A 20352-nucleotide genomic window follows, 5' to 3' on the forward strand; every position below is an offset into this window, starting at 1 on the left:
CCATTAGGAGCAAAGTAAGGGGTGTAGGAAAAGTGTTCACACACACATATTGAAAAATTAACTTTAAAATATATTCGACTCTCACATATCAGATCAAAGTGTGCTAGACTACTGAAATTGCTAAATTAATGGAAATTGAAAAAGCCTATTTAAATAATACAGTAAAACGTGTCTTCAACGGAAAAAAATCTTGATCCTGTGATTTTAATGAGAAAATACACATTAAAAAACCTGTATTGACTGAAACCTGTCTTACATGGAAACAAAAATTGTATGCTCTTAATGGAAAATTTTGTACGAACACTATGAATGTTTCTCATACCAAAAGGCCAAGGGACTCTCACAAAATGTTGGAGTGCTCTACCGAAAATGTTTTTATGCAATGTCTGCTTGCAAATGACAGTTCTGCATCCTCTGCCCATACATTTCCAAAAACTGTTTCCGTACTTGATGCTGTGATTTTAATAAGCCAATTGTGTAGTAAGGCAGTTGCTTCTTGAAATTGTTATAAAATTTTTTGGAAAAGCAGGCTTTTCTATGGGAGAAATCAGTGCAAAGGTTGAATTTCCAAATGATATTTGCAGGACTTACAAAATTGCATGCAAGTTTCTTTACAGTGCTGAGGATTACATAAACGTAGACGACAACGTACAAACAGAACCTGACACAACAAATATAGACTATCTCATTGGATATTTTAGAGAAAGTCAAAAAGGAGAGGATGAAGATGAGAGGAATGTTGTCATTTTCAGAAAAAAAAACAGTGTAGAGTGAAGTTTTATACAAATGCTGTCAAAACCTTCCTCAAAGAACTGTGGAAATTTTTTCTTTATAAAAATGATTCGATCATTTTTTGTATGACTTCTGAAACAAAACTGTTTACTAAAAGTCAGGTGTGAACCGCATACAGAAAAACTCTGTTATTGACCACTGGGAAAAAATAAAAATTTATTTACATTACTGTTTTTGCTATATCAAATGATGGATTGGCATCATTCCACGGCGAGCGCATGCATGTTTCGATATGCACAGTGGATATTTCGAATATCTTCCTGTGTAAACACATGCAAATACTGAAGTTCATGTTTCCACTAAAGTATTTTTTTTCTTGCACCGGATATAACATCATACTTTTCTTTTGCATGTGTCTCACAAACTATGGGTCATACAGGTACAGTTTTTTGGGAATTTTTTTTGTATTCCTAGTAAGGAATCTGGCGGTGAAGAGTTTGGGCAGTCTTGATGGGACACCCTGTATTTTGTAATGTTAAAGTAAATGGAGTATGTATGTATTTTTAACAAATAATGTATTTTTAACAAAACATATCACGTGATAAAGTTTTCAATAATTAATAATTATTAATTTTAAAATTATTCACTGTATTTTCAATCAATTTATTTTTATGTTATTTCAATTTTTTCGAGATTACATAATTTTATACATTATGTCAATTGAACCTCTATTAAGCGAAACCTATGTTCAACGGGAAAAAAATCTTGGTCCCTTCCAATTTCATTGAAAACAGGTTTTACTGCATAAATTTTTGCGCAGAGACATGCAGTGAGAAGTGGCCTGTTTTCTTCTTCTATGCTTGAAGAAAACCTGTCTAAAGACGTGGGATTACTGGACAGGCCTGACTAGCGCTCGGCTGAATTATTGAGAATTTGCTGTGTATACCTGGGCTCGTCAATCTTCTTAAATGTTTGTTTAGCTTGTCTTTTAATGACAATCATAGTTAACAAGGATATTCCTTTGCATTTAGATACTTGACTTGTCAGGATCTGTTGTGGTCATGGCTTTTCTATCATGCTTTAACTGTGTCTTGAAATTTGTTGGAGGAAGAGAAGCATGTGAATGTGTGTTCATTGTTCATAAATTGTCTTCTTATCCCAGTGATCAATCAATCATTCGATTATTTTTGTCACACCACTGTCATGTTCTGAACACAAGGGCTAATTAGACTGGGACCTACAATTTATTGCCGATTCTGAACGACAGACTGTTTTTATACTCATCGAGAAGTTGTGCACTAACCCCTCAATGTGGGACTTCCTTTAATAGCAATCTTTTTCTGTGGTCATGTCGCCATTTCTGTTCTACCACTGCGTCAGGAAAGTTTCTGACAAGGACGAACCGGGTATCGAACTCGCGACACCTCTAAACATCCTTTAGTACTTCAGGCGAGTATCTTATCGACCTGGGCTACTGTGCCCAATCCCAGTGAATGCTCCTGCATATTATGCATTTTGAGTTCATGGAAGGATCTTGTAATTCTATTTTTACTTCATTAATAGTATGTAAAAGAACTTGTTTTGAATACGAAATAAATATCCCCCCGCCATATATATATAAGTATATATAATCACATGCAGTATTTTTCTATAGACTATTGCTACAAGTTATGCAATGACACAAAGTAAAAAAAAAAAGACACTCTGTTTTACTTTACAAAGGTGTTCAAACCAATGAAAGGATGAAATTCTTAGTTTTAATTTTTATTTACCATATAGGGGAAAGAAGCCTAATTTGGACCTCCTTTTGTTCTTAAAAATAGGAATTGATTAGTACATTTACTTGATACCAGAGGGCAGAGCTACTGAAGAAGTGTGCATAGCACATTTTTGATATTTCCAGTTGCATTTTGTATTGGATTATGCATTGTCTTTATTACAGCTATTTGTTACTATTTTTCATCACCTTTCCATAAGGCTTAAAAAATTTGATTCAAAGGAAAGTGCTGTTTTGTTATTTACTTTATATTTTTCCTGCCTCCTTTGGTTGTATTTTCAGTAATAAGCAATTAAAATATATCTTTATGGTCATTTGTAATGAGCTGCTATTTGCAAAATGGTGATGTTTCCTAAATTGGACCAGTCAATGGTGCCCTATTTGTCGGTCCAATTTAGGGATGTAAACAAAGCGGTCATCTGATTTTAATACACACTATTATAATTATATTCTAATGTGAAAGAGATTTCAGTGAAGAAAGGATAACACAATTCTTTGACCCTTTTAGAAGAATTAGTGAACAAATGCATGCTAAATGGTTCATGAATATTTAGCAATGATGAGAGTGGCTACAGCGCAGTCCAAAAGAAGTCCCAGAGGATAATGAGCACAAACAGGAAGCACCCGATTGGCTCAGTCACCAGTGTAGTGAGGTGTGAATGCCACGATTGTATAACAGGATAAAAGCAGAAGCCCAGGAAACTTTTGTGGAATCACTTCAAACGTTTTCACGTCTACCTCAGGCTCCTTGTCGAAACCACAAAAAGCAACAAGATGCTATGATGCTAACAAGCACTCCATGCAAAGAACAGCTACAGAAAAACAAATAAATATAAGAAACTGATTTTTAAAAACAACAGGAACATAAACGTAATTAAAAATAAAAAGGCAATCATTGATCATGATTGTTCTTTTAGTTCAGAAGAGTTTGAAGCTAGTGATTCATCTTCAGGAGATGAAGATTGCTTCCGAATGAAAGACTTGACTGGAGCAAATGAAAAGTAAATGACTATATCCTAGTTGGCTTAAAGATGGAAAAATAAAAAATATTTTTTGTGTTGGACAAGTTATCAGAGGTAAGAGTTTGGGAGGCAATATAGATGACAAAGGTGATGACAAAGATCAAATTGACATCACTGAAAACATGGACCGAAAAAGTGATGACAATCTTATGTTTTTTGGAATTGATTTTAATTTTAAGTTTGTTTCAGTTATTTTAGTTATTTTTAAGTTGTCCAATCAAACTAGAAATTTTTCTCTCTCAAAATTCTTATTTTGAAATTCTTGTTTTTTCTTGTTTTTTTTTCTTGTGTTCAATTTCCCAATGTTTTTCTTCAATATTTTTCTCATAAATTTTTCATAATTTTAATTGTATTTTTTGTGAAAAAATAGTTTTTTTTCGGAAAATAAAAACTGGATTTCAACTTGATAAACTGGATTTCATAATTTCTTCATAATAAATATTTTTTTACTTTATAGTTATTTTTTTCCCTTAAATATTTTTCATTATTAATGAACTTTGTGAAAATAATGAATTTTTGTCAAAGCAAAGTATAAAGATATTGATTTTAAATTTCTTTAACAACTGGTTGAACTTTAGACTAGGTGTCCAAATTAGGAAGAGCTAGTTTCTTAAGTTGGACCAATTTCACTTTTTTGGTTCTCATGATATCATTCAAATATGAAAGTTTTAATAACCATATTTTTAAACATAAATATAGTACCTAACATCCTACTCCTACTCAGCTTGGTGATTTTTTGACGAATAGTATGACAGTAATTTAGCAACATAAACGAAGTGGTCCAATTTAGGCTACTTTCCCTTACATTCATGTATAAGCAGACCTTTCCTCCAATATAGAAACAAATTTTTTAATATGAAAAAAAAAAAAAAAACAGCTTAAAAACAAGTCCAAACGGGATTGTATTTTTGCTGTTTTGCAGGGTTACTTCGGATTTTCAACTGCAGAAGAGCTGGAGATGGCGATTGAGAGTTGCAAAGAAATGATTCTGGAAACTCCAGAACAGACTGAAAAGTGGAAGCAACTAGTGACCAAGTTAGCTCAATTGAGGAAAAAGTATCTTGAAGTGAAAGTAAGTCCTGTGAAAGATTCTTTAGTAAAAATGCCTGAGGGGGAACAAATATAATTTTCTAGAAGTTTTTGTGATTTTTTTCAACATTTCAATTCACACCATAGGGTTGATTATAACATATATTTTTTTGGTATTGAATGGTCATTGTCTCTATGAAGTTTGTTTCCTAGCATATATGAATATAATAGAACGTGGCTAATTTGAACTTGGTTAATTTGAATTTTAAATAATTCAAACTTTTACAAGCTCTCCTTAAAAGTTTTCTATCTAATTAATGTTGAAATTTCTTGTTTAATTCGAATTTTTTCTAAATGGTTTAGATAATTTAAAGTTGGAAGAAAGAAATTGTGATTTTTCGTATGAGCAAATTTTGTTTGGAAAAATTTGACAGCAGTTAGACTTTGTTTCTTTTGATCGAGTTGCTATAAAACAAATCTTTAAATACCAAAAATACATAACTTGATAAATCTGATGTAATTTCAGCACACTATTGATGCCGTTTTTTCAATTTTAACTTCTGGTTCAAACTGTCATACTAGCATTCAGTCTGCTGAGCAACGTGAAAATAAATGTAGAGCCAGTCCTGAAGATATACCAGGTTTTATGATGGACTTTTTGATAAAAAAAAAAGTGAGCACTTCTTTCTTTGAAAATGGCACCCTATGTATACTAAAGCGTATGTCAGAACTTAATTTGTCTTTCATGTTAGATTTATTTTATTTATCAACTCAGTTCGATAAAAAGAAAATTACAATTGTTGATCGGAAGCCAGCAATACTCTATGATCTAATTTCATAAAAATCCTAGGGCGCGGTAGCCCACGTCGGTAAGATACTCGCCTAAAGTACCAAAGGATATTTAGAGGTATCGCGAGTTCGATACCCGGTTCGTCCTCGTCAGAAAACTTTCCTGACACAGGGGTACAACAAAAATGGCGACATGACCGCAGCAAAAATTGCTACCGCAGGGAGTCCCCCATCGAGGGTTTAGCGCACCAACCTCTTGACGAGTATAAAAAACCAGCCTGCCGTTCGGAATCGGCAATTAATTGTAGGTCCCAGTCTAATTAGCCCTCGTGTGCAGAAAATGACCGTGGTGCGACAAAAATGATCAATGATCAATGATCATAAAAATCCTATCCGTACAGAATGAATCCAACAAAAGTGTTTATATAACAAATGAGCTATTTCAAATATGAACTGTCAGTAGGCTATAGAAAAATACCAAAATACAAATTTGTAAACTTCTAATTGTTTTTCTTTGATAATGTAATGCCCATTTTAATATTGTCAGCTGGAATGCATTGAGAAAATGTGTACCACTTGATAAGAATTACATTGTTCAATCTATGAATCAAGGTGTAACATTAATCTGAACCTTTTTATCATTTTAAGAGTAAAAGGATCAGGAAGTACAAATTACAGTTATCGATTACTAAAATTTTGGGAACAGTTTCATAACTGATGATGAAATTTTAATAATTAATTAATTATTATCCTATGAGAATATTGATTGCCATTTGTAGTCATTTTACGGATTCAGGATAGATTAATTGGATATTTCAAACTTTTTCTCAGTGAGTTTGGAGTTCAAATTAACCAAGTTTGACTTTATTTATGAAATTTGGTTGGAGAAAAATTATATTGTATTATTTGATCAAAACACTTCTTTTTTTGTAATCATGTAGAAATTAATTGATACCATGATTGTTCTTTTTTTTTTTTTTTTTTTTTTTTCATTTTAATTTTTTAAGGAAGGTTATGATGTTTTACCAAAAGGCAATGTTATATCTGGACACCATTTTGAAGTTGGAAGCATGGAGAAATTGCAGCAGTGTGAATTGTGTTGTGGTATGATCTGCGGTGTTGTTCACAAGTGGTACTACTGCTCTTGTAAGTTTATATGTAATACCTATTAGTTGTGAATCAACATTTCCCTTAATTGTCATTACAAATAAGGTACAGTCAAGTGCCCATACTCAGGACAATTTTGAAATTTGCACTAAAAAATCAACCCCCAGAGAAATGCTACAATTTAAAAAATATATATACCCACATTCTGTAGGGCATCTGGGCCCTTTGTACTGACAATTTGAAAATTTTAGGTGTATATTTAGCAGTGCTGTCTTAACGTATGGGCCCACCCAGGCCTCAAGAGAAGAGGGGCCTCAGAAAAATGAGAAGTATTTAAATTTTTCAAGAATTTGCAATGTAGGGCTTCAGAAAAATCATTTGACTCCGGGACCCATGATGCTCTTAAGACGACCCTGACATTTAGTACCTGAAAAAAACTCATGTGTGTGCCTAACTTAGGACAGATGTCCTAAGTTAGGCACACATGAAGAAGGCTTCCATGCAAAGACTCGGATGTCATTGAAGTTGGTCATCTCACCTATAGCCATTGGATATAGCAGGCTGACGCATGCATCATCTTCACCCTTTTTCGTAGTATATCAAATGGCTATAAGTAAGATGATCTTCTTCAGTGATATCACAAGCTTCATGTGGAGGCCTTCTACTATAGAAGGTGTTGTCTTGGGACTGTATCTATAGTTTTTGCGTGTTATCTGATGTTTAACCCCTTACCTGTGAAGTATATTTCAGGAAAATGTGTAAGAAATAAAAAAAAAAAGTATTCTTTAATTTTGTGCATCATAACATTTAAAAAAGGTAGAAATAAATTTTTATAAGAAATAACTACTATATTTAATATTTTAACATACGTGTGGAAAATTAATGGATTATAGTCGTATTTTACTCAAAATTGTTTAATTATATCAAAATAAATCAAATGACATTGTAATTTTCAAGCTAAATATAATAAAATAATAATAAACTTGATACAACAATATAATTTTGAGTATGAGAATTTCACAAATCCTTTATAATATGATATATACAAAAACATAGCATGGCACACAAAAAAGCCTACATCACACTCTTTACAATAAACTCGTGTCTCGTGCCATATCTTTTCCCCTTGGGCGCGGTAGCCCAGGTCAATAAGATACTTGCCTAAAGTACCAAAGGATGTTTAGAGTTGTCGCGAGTTCGATACCCGGTTCGTCCTTGTCAGAAAACTTTTCCAACACAGGGGTACAAGAGAAATGGTGACGTGACCACAAAAAAAAAGATTGCTGCAGCAGGAAGTCCCATATCGAGGGGTTAGCACACCAGCCTCTTGGTAAGTATAAAAAAGGCTGCCATTCAGAATCTGCAATAAATTGTAGGTCCCAGTCTAATTAGCCCTCGTGTACAGAAAATGACAGCGGTGCAACAAAAATGATCAAATGGTCTTTCTTCCTCTTCCATCAGTTTTATGGCAGCATACAAAACACTGTCTGGTTGGAGTAACCTTTTTTTGGTTGGTGGAACATGCTCAGGAAAATGACGACCTGTAAGCCACAGCAAGCTCTTGCTCGGACGTCCTGGTGACTGAATGCATGGCGTATTATTTTCTATTTGTTCTACAATTGAGATTCTGTAATTCCCATTATTATTTCCACCTCCTGCCAATTTATTTATACATGATAAAGGAATTCCATAGTGCCTGATCTGGAAGATGAAAAATATCTTTACATAGTATTTTTCTTACCCCGTTTCCTGTCTGTAAGATGTTAGTCAACTTTATCAACGCCTCCCATAGTGTTGTTGTAGTTGTCAATTATTTTAGGTTTTTTTTCTTTTGTTTCTTCCAATCTTCAATCTCAATCATCTTTGCAGTATGGACTGAAGAAAGAAGATAAAGGTCTTTGTTATCATGCCATTTTATGGCAGTTACTTTTTCATGTTGAAAAGGACATCACCATTTAAAAAAAAAAATCAGGTGGTAACTCCTTTCTAATTTCATGTACTGTGTCATATATATCAGTAGAATATTGCTGCACAAGTACATCGACCAACTGTGGAGAAGTATAATTATCAGTGACCGAACAATAGCCCTTCCCTAGTAGCAGCTTCATCAATGACATAACTACCTGACTAGACACATCAAGATGTTTATAGTCACTATCAAGCGTTATGCCCTTTCCTTGTGTAAATAATACTGGAAAAAATATATCTAGTCTTTCTCTCACATAACAAATATTTTTATGCCCAAAACATGATCTTTTTAAGTGGCAGATACTGGATCCATCCCAATCTACCCTTATTTAACATCAAACTTTCGTCTACAGTGACATCGCGATCTGGGATGTACAATGAAGAAAACTTTTCACTGAGAAGTTGAAAAATCCGCCAAATTTTATTGAGTTTTGCATTTGGATGTGTTGTTAGCAATCAACTTCTTCATTGTTTACAAAATGTAAATATCTCTTTTCAATTTGAAAATTTAATTTGAAATCTGTCATGTCAGAATTTGAAATCTGTCATACGTAATAACATTGCGGAATAATGGAGTTTTGAGACATGTCTTTTTGGACCAAAACATCTCTATATCAGGTATTCTGAACAATGCCTTGCAAAATATGAAGTGCAAGAAATATTTTGATTTCATTTGTTGGAACTCACCTTTTTGCAAAATTCTATTTATCTCATTTATTGAAACTTCATCAATATAATCACCATCAGGAAATGAAAACATCTGTTTTACCCATGCACGATCTCATAAAATGGATTGTGAATGGCTGTTCATTTGAATTAGCAAAAAAAGTTGTTCACATCAAGGAATTGGATTATGCACAATATATATCACATGTAAACATTTAAAACATAACAATGCATTTTCTAACTTGGGACAAATACAAATACAACGCCACAACAGGAAAAATGCCCAACGAGGTGGCTGATAAAAAGATGCCCATAAAAATTTGGATGTCATATATTTAAAAAAAAAAACAGCAACCCAATTAAAAATGCAATTAACACAAATTATAAACAATATATACACATGATAAAATATTATACAATGCCCATAAAGAATACTTATGGTTGTCTTATTCTACAATAAGAATGGATAGCTTCTCGATTTACTCCAACATGTTTATCGTATTTCTTTTTAAACGTGTCAATTGTGTTACAATTTACTACCTCCGGGGGTAAGCTATTCCATTTATTAACAACCCTATTAGAGAAAAATTCCCTGCCACACCATAACCTTTGCATTGTCCCTCACCAATCGATACTGGTGTCCCCTTGTAAAAGCAGTCGATTGGCGGTGTACTAAAAGTTCATGGTCCACCCTATCCATGCCATTGAAAATTTTGAACACTTCGATCATATCTCCTCGACACCTGCGTTCATCCAATGTAAACATATTCAAAAAATGAAGTCTCTCTTCATAACTCAAGCCGTGTGTGCCAATAAGGACAAGCGTAGCTCTTCTCTGCACCTCTTCAATCAAGTCTATGTCCCTCTGTAGGTATGGTCTCCAAAACCTTACAGCATACTCCAGTCCAGGACGAACTAAGCCTCGAAAAAGCGGAAGAATGACTTTAGGAGAACGCGAAGAGACCTTTTTGAAAATGAGACCAAGCATTCTATTCGCTTTTTTGACAACCGCTGAACAATGTTCAGAAAACTTAAGTCGCTCGTCAATGAGAATTCCCAAATCGGTGACCCTAGTTGCATCCGGGATAGTGACACCATTCAACTCGTAAGAGAACCGTGGGTTGTTTGAACCCAAATGAGCGACCATGCACTTACCAACGCTAAAACGTCATGCTCCATTCATTTGCCCATGCTGCAATCCTGTTTAAGGGAACAGATGCAGTATGGTCCGCCACGACTTTGGCGACTTTTTTCTCGCGATAAGTCGCCAAGACCGTCGTAATGCTTCTCTGGGTTGCCGTATTTTTTAAACACTTTTCCGGTTTCGTTGGGCGATACTAGATGGCGCTGGCTTCAACAAACAGGATTTTTCTTTTGTTCACCGCGTTTTTTCAAAAATTCTAAGCAGCCATTGTTCCATTTCCAGCGCGTCTCTCTCTCTCTCTCTCATTATTATTCCTCCCTTCTGTAGCTCTAGTTATTTGGATTATCTACTGCTCAGGTTGTATCATGCCATTTTATTATTTCGTTGTATTTATTAGTTATTCATCCATTGCCATGCCTTCTGTTTTATCGGTTTATTATTTAAAATGAACCTACAGAATTTTTCATGCCTGGATCCGTTTATTTAAAAAAAGGGTCCGGGTTTTAGTTTTAATGCATAGAATATTTATTTATTTATTCAACATGCCCGGATCCGTTTATTTAAAAAAAAGGGTCCGGGTTTTAGTTTTAATGCATAGAATATTTATGCCCGGAATTCCTTATGCCCCGATCTTTTTATTATTAAAAAAATGGGCCAGGTGTAATTTTTATTAACTGATATTTTTTTCTATTTTTATGCTTGGTGGTTTCTATTATGTTTTGCACGCTGATGTTTTTTTTTTCGGCGTCCGTAGTGTCTGACGGCCTTGGCGACTCTTCGTCGGGCCATCAGACATGTGTGGCGCCAAATAATCGCCAAGTGGCGGACCATACAACAGCTGTTCCTGGCACAGTGTCTCAAGTATGGACAAACTTGTTTTTTTCTACTCAAGCTGAGCATAGGCGGAGATAGACTTGGAAGTCCGGGGGGGGGGGCAGATGATGATGATGATGTCGATTCATCTATACATATATACATTAGATCTGTCTACTTCACCTTTGATGCTGGGGGCTCCCCCCCCCCCCGTATCTCCGCCCATGAAGCTGGGCTATATATAACAATAATGGCAATAAAAAAGAAGATTGAACTGGCATTCTATGGGGAAGACCTTATCTAAAATTGCCCTAAATTATGGAAACCCCATGTGAAAGTGTAATTGTGGTGCAAACCTTAGTAGTTCATCGAAAAAAAAATACTGATTTTCAGTAAAATACACATGAAAAACCTTTTCTCAACTGAATTGTGCCGGAAGTGTTAGTTTGTGTACCTAACAGTATGAGGGCATATCTGGTGCTGTGTATGATTTTTTAGTGCTGCCATCTATATCTTAGAAGTGAAGTGAGTGATGTATGATTGAAATTATAAAATCATGCTGATTAAATTTCAACATAACAACAAACAAATGTGATAACTTGCTTTAAACCTAACCTGCAACAACCATCACGGCTTCCAACATATGAAAACAGAAATTCCTAAATCCTCCCAAGTTAGGCTGCCTTCCTAACTATGGACGCTTGACCATAGGCGGAGATAGACTTAGAAGTCTGGAGGGCACGATGATGATGATGTCAATTCATATATACATTGGATCAGTCAACTCCACCTTTGACGCAAGGGGGCAATGCCCCCCCCCCTCGTATCTCCGCCCCATGCACTTGACTGTATCTAAAATCTGATAGAATCATCATTATGCTCCCTTTAAGTGCAAACAGTTTTTATTGTAGAGTAACCTCTGTTCATTTGCACCCTGATTGCCATGATAGGGAGATGACTTTATAGGTTTCTCACTTTCTCATATGATTTGACTTTTTTTTCTTTTCTATGTTACCCTCCCCATTTGGTTTTTTGGCTGTTGATCAGCCAGGAAGATTTTAAAGACTTTCCCAAGTAGCTAAACCACATTAGTGGAAATTTATGATTAAGTCCCAAGTGTTGTAAAAAATATGCAAGAAAAAAAAAAAGTTATTCTTAGAATATATATATATACACACTCATAAGAACTATGTTTTTCACAATTGTAATTATTTATATTTTTATGCACACTAATTTTTTTAACCCTTTATGAGCAGATAAACCCTTTATGAGTAGGGGTGTTTCTGCTGTAGCACAGCAGAAACCCCCTTTCAAAATGTCATATCTTTTTTAATGAAGTAGGCTTTTTTCCGATTTTCAGCAGGTGCAAACTAAAGGCCGACTTACACAGGTTAAGTAATTTAGTAGTTAGGGGCATTCAAGTATTACGTAAGCAGATTTTCAGCCATTTTTGACCCCCCCCCCCTTGTCAGCAAAAGTCAGCAAAACACTGACACCCCCCCCCCCCCCCAGCAAAATTTTGTCAAACCTTAGAATATTTCATATCTTCAAAAAGGGGTGGTTGATGATGTAAGCAACCTTCAAACCCCCCTCCCCTCTTGTCATCAAAAGTCAGCAAATCTGAAACCCCCCTTCCCCCCCCCCCCCTGATGCTGACGTTATACTTGAATGACCCCTTAACACAATTTTAAGTCATAAAGTACTTTAAACTGTATGCAGACGTTAAGGGCCATGTTTATTTTACAGGGCTGCATTTGGAAAATGATTAGATAGATAAAAAGTAGAAGTCATTCTCTGGTCTACTTTTTTTGATTAGGTGCATGTGCCAGTGGACATGGTCTTGTATTATCAAATGAGCATTCACTACTTGATTATTTACATTGGGACAATTTTTTCAGCACTTGATGACTAAAAATTTAGTCAACTACTTAATCACTTAACTCGTGTGAGTAATACAGTATAAGGAAAAGTGTTCCTTTGAGAAATAAACTTTACAAAATATCTGAGTTTGTCAATACTAAAATAAGCAGTTTTTGTGACTTTATATCGTCTTAGTGCTGATTAAAGGGTTAAGTAGAGGTCAATGACATTAAAGGAGTTCACTTGTTAATGCATCTCTTCATAGTCTCTTTGGTGCTGCAAAATCTCTTTTCTGTAAATGCTTGTGAAAAGTTTTTTTTTGTTTCCTGCTAATATGTCATTCATCAATACAATGCTTTGTTTCAGATTGTGGGTATCAGTGTCATAGTAAATGTGCTAACCTAGTCACCAGAGTATGTGCTCATGCTAAAGTAAGTACTATGTATAATCCTTTGTTTTTTTATATTCTTTTTTTTCGACTTTGTATTTTAACTGTGCTTTGAAATAGGTTAATTACCAGAATAACAGCAACTATATATATATGGAAGAGTAGATCAACTTTGTTCAAGAATATTAAATCACCAATGAATAAGGCAAATACAAATTACATACAAATATGAAAAATACACAAACTCCTCAGGGAGTTTGTGTATTTTTCGTGTATTTGCCTTATTTATTGGGGAATTCTTAATATATATGTAGAACGTCAGTAGAATACTATACAGTAGAACCTCATTATAATAAACTAATAGGGTCACTCAGATTGTCCATTTTAATGAAAGTTTGGTTTATGACAAATAATTCTCGTTGGGGGTATAATGCAACAAGGTATACATAAATGGAAGTGCAATAGTTTACTATAAAAAGTGCTTATCATAAATATAAACATTATATTTTTATATTTATATTTCATAAATATAAACATTATATTTTTATATTTATTATAAGTATATAATATATTATATAATAAAAACAGCCTTCAACATAGGTAGGATTGAAAAAGATGTGCATGTGTACATTGTATTATAATGTTAATTTTTCTGGCTCATGGGCTGTATGAGTCATGCAGCACATCGATGTTTAAGCAAAAAAATGCAACGATCAGTGTTGAATCTCTTTCTGAGAAATATAATTTTATATAAATACTAGGGGGCTCTGCTCCCCCCTGCCACCTTTGGCGGCCGGCCCCCCCCCCACTTCTCTTCACAACATATCTTGCTTATTTCGTCCCACTTCATCAGTGTGCTATGGAAAGGGACGTGTGAAAGTAGCGAATTTTAATAAGAATAATAATAAAGCAACAAAAAACAAATGAGTACCCCCAGTAAACTTCCTCTTGGGGTCCCCAGATTCAATTCGCTGAATTTTAGTGGGGCCCCACACTGGATATATCTCGGGCTACCGATGTGTTGCAAATTTTACAATGTTAAACAACAAAAATGAATGAGATACATCCAGGGGCCCCGAATTAGAATCTGTCAACATTTCCATGGAGCCCTGACCTGGAAGCTTGTCGGACACCCCCCTGTGAGGGGCCACGAAAATTTTTCATTTTTATCAATTTTACAACGAATAAAATCCAAGGCCCCCCACTTCCAGTAGCGGGGACACAATGCGCAGATGTTTAGTGGGGAATCCAGACTGGATTTTTCTCTGTCTTCCGCTGTTGCAAATTCTACAATGTTAAACAACAAAAAAGAATCAGATTCATCCAGAGGCCCCCGACTTAGAAGCTTGTCCGTCATCCCCCGCTGCGAGTGCCATGAAAAATTTTCATTTGTATTAGTTTTACCAACGAATAAAATCTAGGGCCCCCAATCAGTTGCCCATTGTATTCGCATACTTTCAGTGGGGCCCCAGACTGGCTTTATCTTGGGCTTCCGCTGTTGCAAATTCTACAACTGAAAAGAATGAGATTCACCCAGGGTCCCCAAAATGAAACCTGTAAACATGAGGCCCCAACTTGGAAGCTTGTCGGTCATCCGCCGGTGTGAGTGCCATGAAAAATTGTCATTTGTATTCGTTTCACCAACGAATAAAATTCAGGCCCACCCACGCAACTACCCGTGACCGAATTTGCAAATTTTATGGGGCCCCAGACTGGATATATCATGTGCTTCCGCTATCGCAAATTTTTCAACGTTAAAGGAGCAAGAAAACAATGAGATCCATCAAGGGCCCCTGGAAATGAAAACTTTTAACTTTCCCATGAAGGTATACGTGCAATCCTCCACCCCCCCCCCCGGGTACCCCAACCCAGTGTGTTGGGAGCACTGCTGTTATATGTATATTATACATATAGATACCTCTCGGCAGTTATCTCAGCTCCCACAAGGGCAGGGCTGACAGGGGCCACAACGATTCTTATCACTTTTTGTTTTTTAACACGGCCACACCACAATTAGCCACAGAGGGGGCCCCTGAAAAGCTGGTGTGGGGGCTCACCATCTAAATTCCAGCCTAAGGGCCCTGCTGTAGGATGTGGGAGCCTCTCTGTACATGCATATAACATGGTCCCGATGGGTCAAATGGGTCCCAATATGTGTTAGAGTTAAATGAATACTTGACCCAAAATCGTAACCGACTTCCGTCACACAAAAACGTCACTAATTTCGGTTGCTTAGAAACAGACCCTTTTCGAGTTTGTGATTTTATATTATAGAGTAGATAATTAATATTTGTTAGCTAAAAATAAGCACCTTTTATTATTATGATCACAATGCTTTTAACTGTACATTATAAGCATTGTCCATTATAATGAGGTTCTATTATACTTGGAATAATTGTAAAATCACAGTTGTACTTAAACCTACAAGATAATTTTTTTCCTAAAAGTTATGTCAATCATGGAAACTTGAAATTTTATTTTCCCATTATGAAATTAAGAAATTTTGAAGGGTTTTTTTTTACATCTCAAACACAATATAAGAACACAGTACTTAAATGAATACACTGATGAATGCAAGTAAATGAGTGTGAATGTAGTACTTTGACATATAGCACAACACAAGCTGAGAATTGTATTGGTACAATCATTCATTGTCTCAATCCACATCTATATATGAGCACTTCTTAAAGCGCATCGCTGTGGTGATCAGGTGGTCATGGTGACAGACTCGCATTATGAGTACCCTGGTTCAAACCCCACATTCGCCACAGCGGTGGTCGGCTGAAGTTGGTTTTCTGTGGTTCTCCCAACTTTGGGGAAGGGGAGGTGCAAATGTGAGCTGATCTCCCTGTTTAAAAGTCTTCTTCACATCTGTCAACCTAAAGTTTATGGTTTTTGCATTCATAATGTAAATGAAAAACTAGTTCAGTGGCGCATTTTTATAATCTGCAACAGTTGAGCGTATTTCCATGGTTTCCAAAGATTTGGAATTCCAGTTGAACTGAAAATGTTGACTAATTGAAATTTTGCTTCACATAAATTAAATATTTTAACGTTGAAAACGATAGGGATGGATCATGACCGAATGAAAAATTGTGAACTTCTCATAAATGTGAAACTCCAAAAGTGTCATCCTCAAAAAGTTTTGGAAAAATTACCACTAATTCTACTCATTTTAAATATGCACAAAAGTATAAAAATATCTGCCGGAATTATTACGGTTTACTCAAAAAAATAATGCAAGTATTAGTATTTTGAACAGCAATAGAGGCCAAGAATTCTGCAACCCTAAAGTCTTACAGCGATGTCATTCAAATACAAATACATGGCCACAACAGGCAAACAACATAAGATTAGATACAACACAGACAGAGAAAAAGAGGGCAAAAAGAAAAAGCTGGGGATTCTAGGTAAAAAAGTAGCTGGAGAAAAGAGGGAAAAGTAGTTCTTTATAGATATTGCCAAGAAGCATGAAAGATGATGAGTAGCCCCAACTGTTGATATTTATAATAATTTTGTGTAGCTTTAATAATTGCATTCTGCCACTAATTTGTTGTTTTCATGTATTTCTCGGTAAGATGAATATACTTAAATTTTTTCATAATTTTTTGAGGATGACACCTTTGGACTCTTTCCTCATGAGCGACATAAACAGTCTCACTGAGGCGCGGATTGTGCTCAAGTGGATTTGGAGGTATTTACGCACTACCAAGCCCGTCTTGTCTTCTTCTTCTTTTTTTCTACCTAAAAGTTATGAACTGAAAAGTCTTTTGGAGGTCACTTGTCATCCAACGGATCCAGATTTTCACGATGAATATAAATCTCACTGTATGGAAATTAAAGTCAACAAACAATAAGTTTGTTATTTGAAATTGATCATTTAGAATTTCTGATGGGCTTTAAATTCTGATAATGGATGATTGTATGTTCACAAAGTATTGAGTAATTTTTTCCCAAATGAACAGTTTTGTTGCTGAATCATTCATTCTAGAGAAATCATGTACACAACCATATATTCCATGTGTATATAAAATTTCTCTCACTTATTTTTTTCATTAATTCAGCAAGGGCAACATTGTGAATCTAAATCTTCATATAAATATAATTAAAAATAGTATGAAAGTTTAAACTTTTAACTTTCAAATGTGTGCTTTTTCCTCATTACTATTTTTATTTGCATGAAGCGTGTAAAAGTTATAAAACTGCTTACTACTGTATTAAAGCACAAGGTTTGCATTGATTGAAAATAATTAATTTTAATTTTTTTTAGTGTTGTACATGTTTATTTTGCTTTTTTATTATCTCCATAAATTAAAAAATAATTAAATTGAAACATATTTATACTTGAATAATATTTGAATGACTATTTTCCAACGGGAAAATAGGAGAGGGGCACGTTGGGAAACAAATCTTGGTCACAAGGGGGGGGGGCAAAAATTTGGAAAAAAGTTTCCACCAAAGATTTTTTATTTTAAGATATTAAAAAATATATATTTTTCATTCTTCATATAAACCAATTAAATTCTTCATCACTCATCTGACACATCACAATCAGCTATATCAACTGATTCATCATCAGAGTCACTCTCATTGTAAATTGAATCGTCTTTAGTAACATCTATGTTGTTCTCACTATCCATATATAAGGGACCTCCTTTATTTTTGGGACCCAATTTTTGGCAAAAAAAGAGTTCCTTATACATATTAAAATATGATAATCAGAAAAATCCTTTTCCATTTCAACTATCGAGGAAATAATTGAAAAAACGAGTAATAAGGTAAATATGTGCAGGTCTTTTTACATAAATTTTCAGTATTTATTTCTGTGGCTTTTACAGGTTGCTGAGAAATCAGAGTATATCTTAGAGGTGTGCCCAGAACAAGGTCTTTCACCGCAAAATTATAGATGTGCAGAATGTAAAAAGAAATTCATGTTTAGTAAGTTTTTTCCTTTTTCACCCTTTAGTGAAATAAAACAAGAATCTTGGGTAAAAAAAAATTATCAAGAAACGTTAATTAATTTATCCAGAATCTAAAATATCTGAGGCTCAATTAGAAAAAGCTGTAATAAAACTAGCATGCATCGTCAAAGGCCAGGCAATGACATCCTCTCTCATGTTCTCCATCGTCCCTATTACAGTGGCCATTTTCTGCAAGCACAATGGTATAGGATCAATTTTTTTCTTCTTGGTAGAGAAATAAATATAAAAACTGAAATGTATCAAGAATTTAATGATTTGTGGAGATGCTTATCATAAGCATTGAATTTATGACAGAGTAACTCATTTTTTTTGTTTTTGTAAATTTTTTTAAATAGTTTTGTTAACAATGTATCTTATTGCTGAAAGATTATTTAACTTCATTCTGTAAATTCATTTTAGAAGACAGTGATCGCCTACCAAGGTTATGCGACTATAATGGAAAGAGTTACTGTATGAATTGCCATTGGAACAATCAAGCAGTAATACCTGCTCGGGTTATACATAACTGGGATTTTGCTCCTAGGAAAGTAAGTTCAATACTAAAGAGGTTTTTTCATACACTGTCATGTTTAATATGCTATATGCAGATTAATTTCATTTTGTTTTTTATCATTTTAATAATTTTGTGGTTCTGAATATAAAGTCCAGATTCTCAAGAGTTGGGTAAGTTTGAAATTTTGGCTGAAGTTGAATTTTGACATCTGTAAACTTTTAACTGATTTCTAGCTATTCTAAAACTCAACACAGCTTGAAGAATAGTTTTGATTCATTTTCAGCTTTTCGTGATGTTTCTTCATGCTTATAGATTTCCTATATGTGTATACAAAATGTTTAGCCATGATGAAAATATACAAATCATAGATATGAGAATAATGATGTATAATAAAAACTAAATATCCTGCCAAAAAGCAATGGCTTTGATATATTGTGATACCTCTGCTAACAAAGTTAATTCGTTCCAGAATCTGGCATTTGCTAATTGAAATAGTTTTTTAGCCGAAACAAAATTCTCTATAGATTTCTATGGATTATGAAATACAGTCGAGAATCCTGTTATAACGAACTTTTAGAGACCGGAGAAATCACTTTATCATAGCAAAATTTCGTTATGAAGGAATTCCAGGCCTTTGTATTTTTCCTATGTAAACGTATCTGGAAGATTAGCAAAGTGTTCGTTAAAATGAGAGTTTTGCTATAATGGTATTCATTAAAACAGGATTCGACTTTATTTTTATTTATGGCCTAAAATTTAAGGATAAGTTTTTAAAGCACCAAGAAGCACATAAAAAAGACGAAAACTGTTGAAGGCTAAAACGAGCAGCTTCAAAATTGGATAAATGAGAATTTATAGAAAGATGAGATACTACCTTATGTACACAACCAGCACCAGTTGACACACCTGGTGTTGTCAAAGCCTAGTCCAGTTCATAGGTGGTGTCCCCATTCATTTGTGATTTAATCAGCTCAATTCTGTATCTACTACATGCATATGGAAAAAATAAGCTTTGTCCCGACAGTTAAGTTTGATGCAGAGTCTTTCACCGATTAAACGCATGCTCTGAAAACATGGGCTTCTTTTTTTAATGCATTTTTCTATTAGCTGAATCTTTCATTTCACATGAAATGGTTCGAAACTTTTAGGAAGAAAAGTAGAGGTGCATTTGAAAAAAGATTCTGAGTTGGACACGAGTTAATTGGGCTTGAGTGGTACTAATTCTGATGATTGCCTTAAAATTCAGCTCATGAGGGGCTTTTTTATGTTAGTATGTGCATCCATATCAACAAAAACTTTTGTTAGCTGAAGCAGAAAAAAATCATTAGCCGAGGCATTTATTAGCTTAGGTATCACTGTATTTTTAGAAATGTGACAAGATCAATTTTAATAGAAGTTCTCATCTGATTGACGATGACCACGAAAAATCTTATCAAGCAATGACAGGCATTGCTACAATCACAAGGAGTCCACAGATTATCCAACAATCACAGGACCAAGGTTATGTTGAATAATCAAAATCATCAGATAACTGGGATGACTAGTGATAATTTTTGTGCTTGGCAAACATTAAGATATTAGT

The 20352-nt window shown here is 34.6% G+C and overlaps 1 protein-coding gene across 3 annotated transcripts in view; it reads left to right on the forward strand.

Moving 5' to 3' along the window:
- The window catches only part of DEF8 (differentially expressed in FDCP 8 homolog), a 39764-nt gene that overhangs the window by 5738 nt on the left and 13674 nt on the right, over nt 1-20352 (forward strand). For all 3 annotated transcript variants that reach the window (XM_089248975.1, XM_089248973.1, XM_089248974.1), the window contains 5 exons: nt 4454-4603; nt 6357-6495; nt 13274-13338; nt 18134-18233; nt 18677-18804. In XM_089248975.1, coding sequence (XP_089105101.1) covers nt 4490-4603; nt 6357-6495; nt 13274-13338; nt 18134-18233; nt 18677-18804 — 546 coding nt within the window. In that variant the 5' untranslated portion in view covers nt 4454-4489. The remainder of the gene's footprint in view (nt 1-4453; nt 4604-6356; nt 6496-13273; nt 13339-18133; nt 18234-18676; nt 18805-20352) is intronic.

Source organism: Pholcus phalangioides, unplaced genomic scaffold (genome assembly GCF_987345545.1).
Source record: "Pholcus phalangioides strain wild (caught in Gottingen) unplaced genomic scaffold, Ppha-v1.0 ptg000021l_1, whole genome shotgun sequence".
Taxonomy (NCBI): domain Eukaryota; kingdom Metazoa; phylum Arthropoda; class Arachnida; order Araneae; family Pholcidae; genus Pholcus; species Pholcus phalangioides.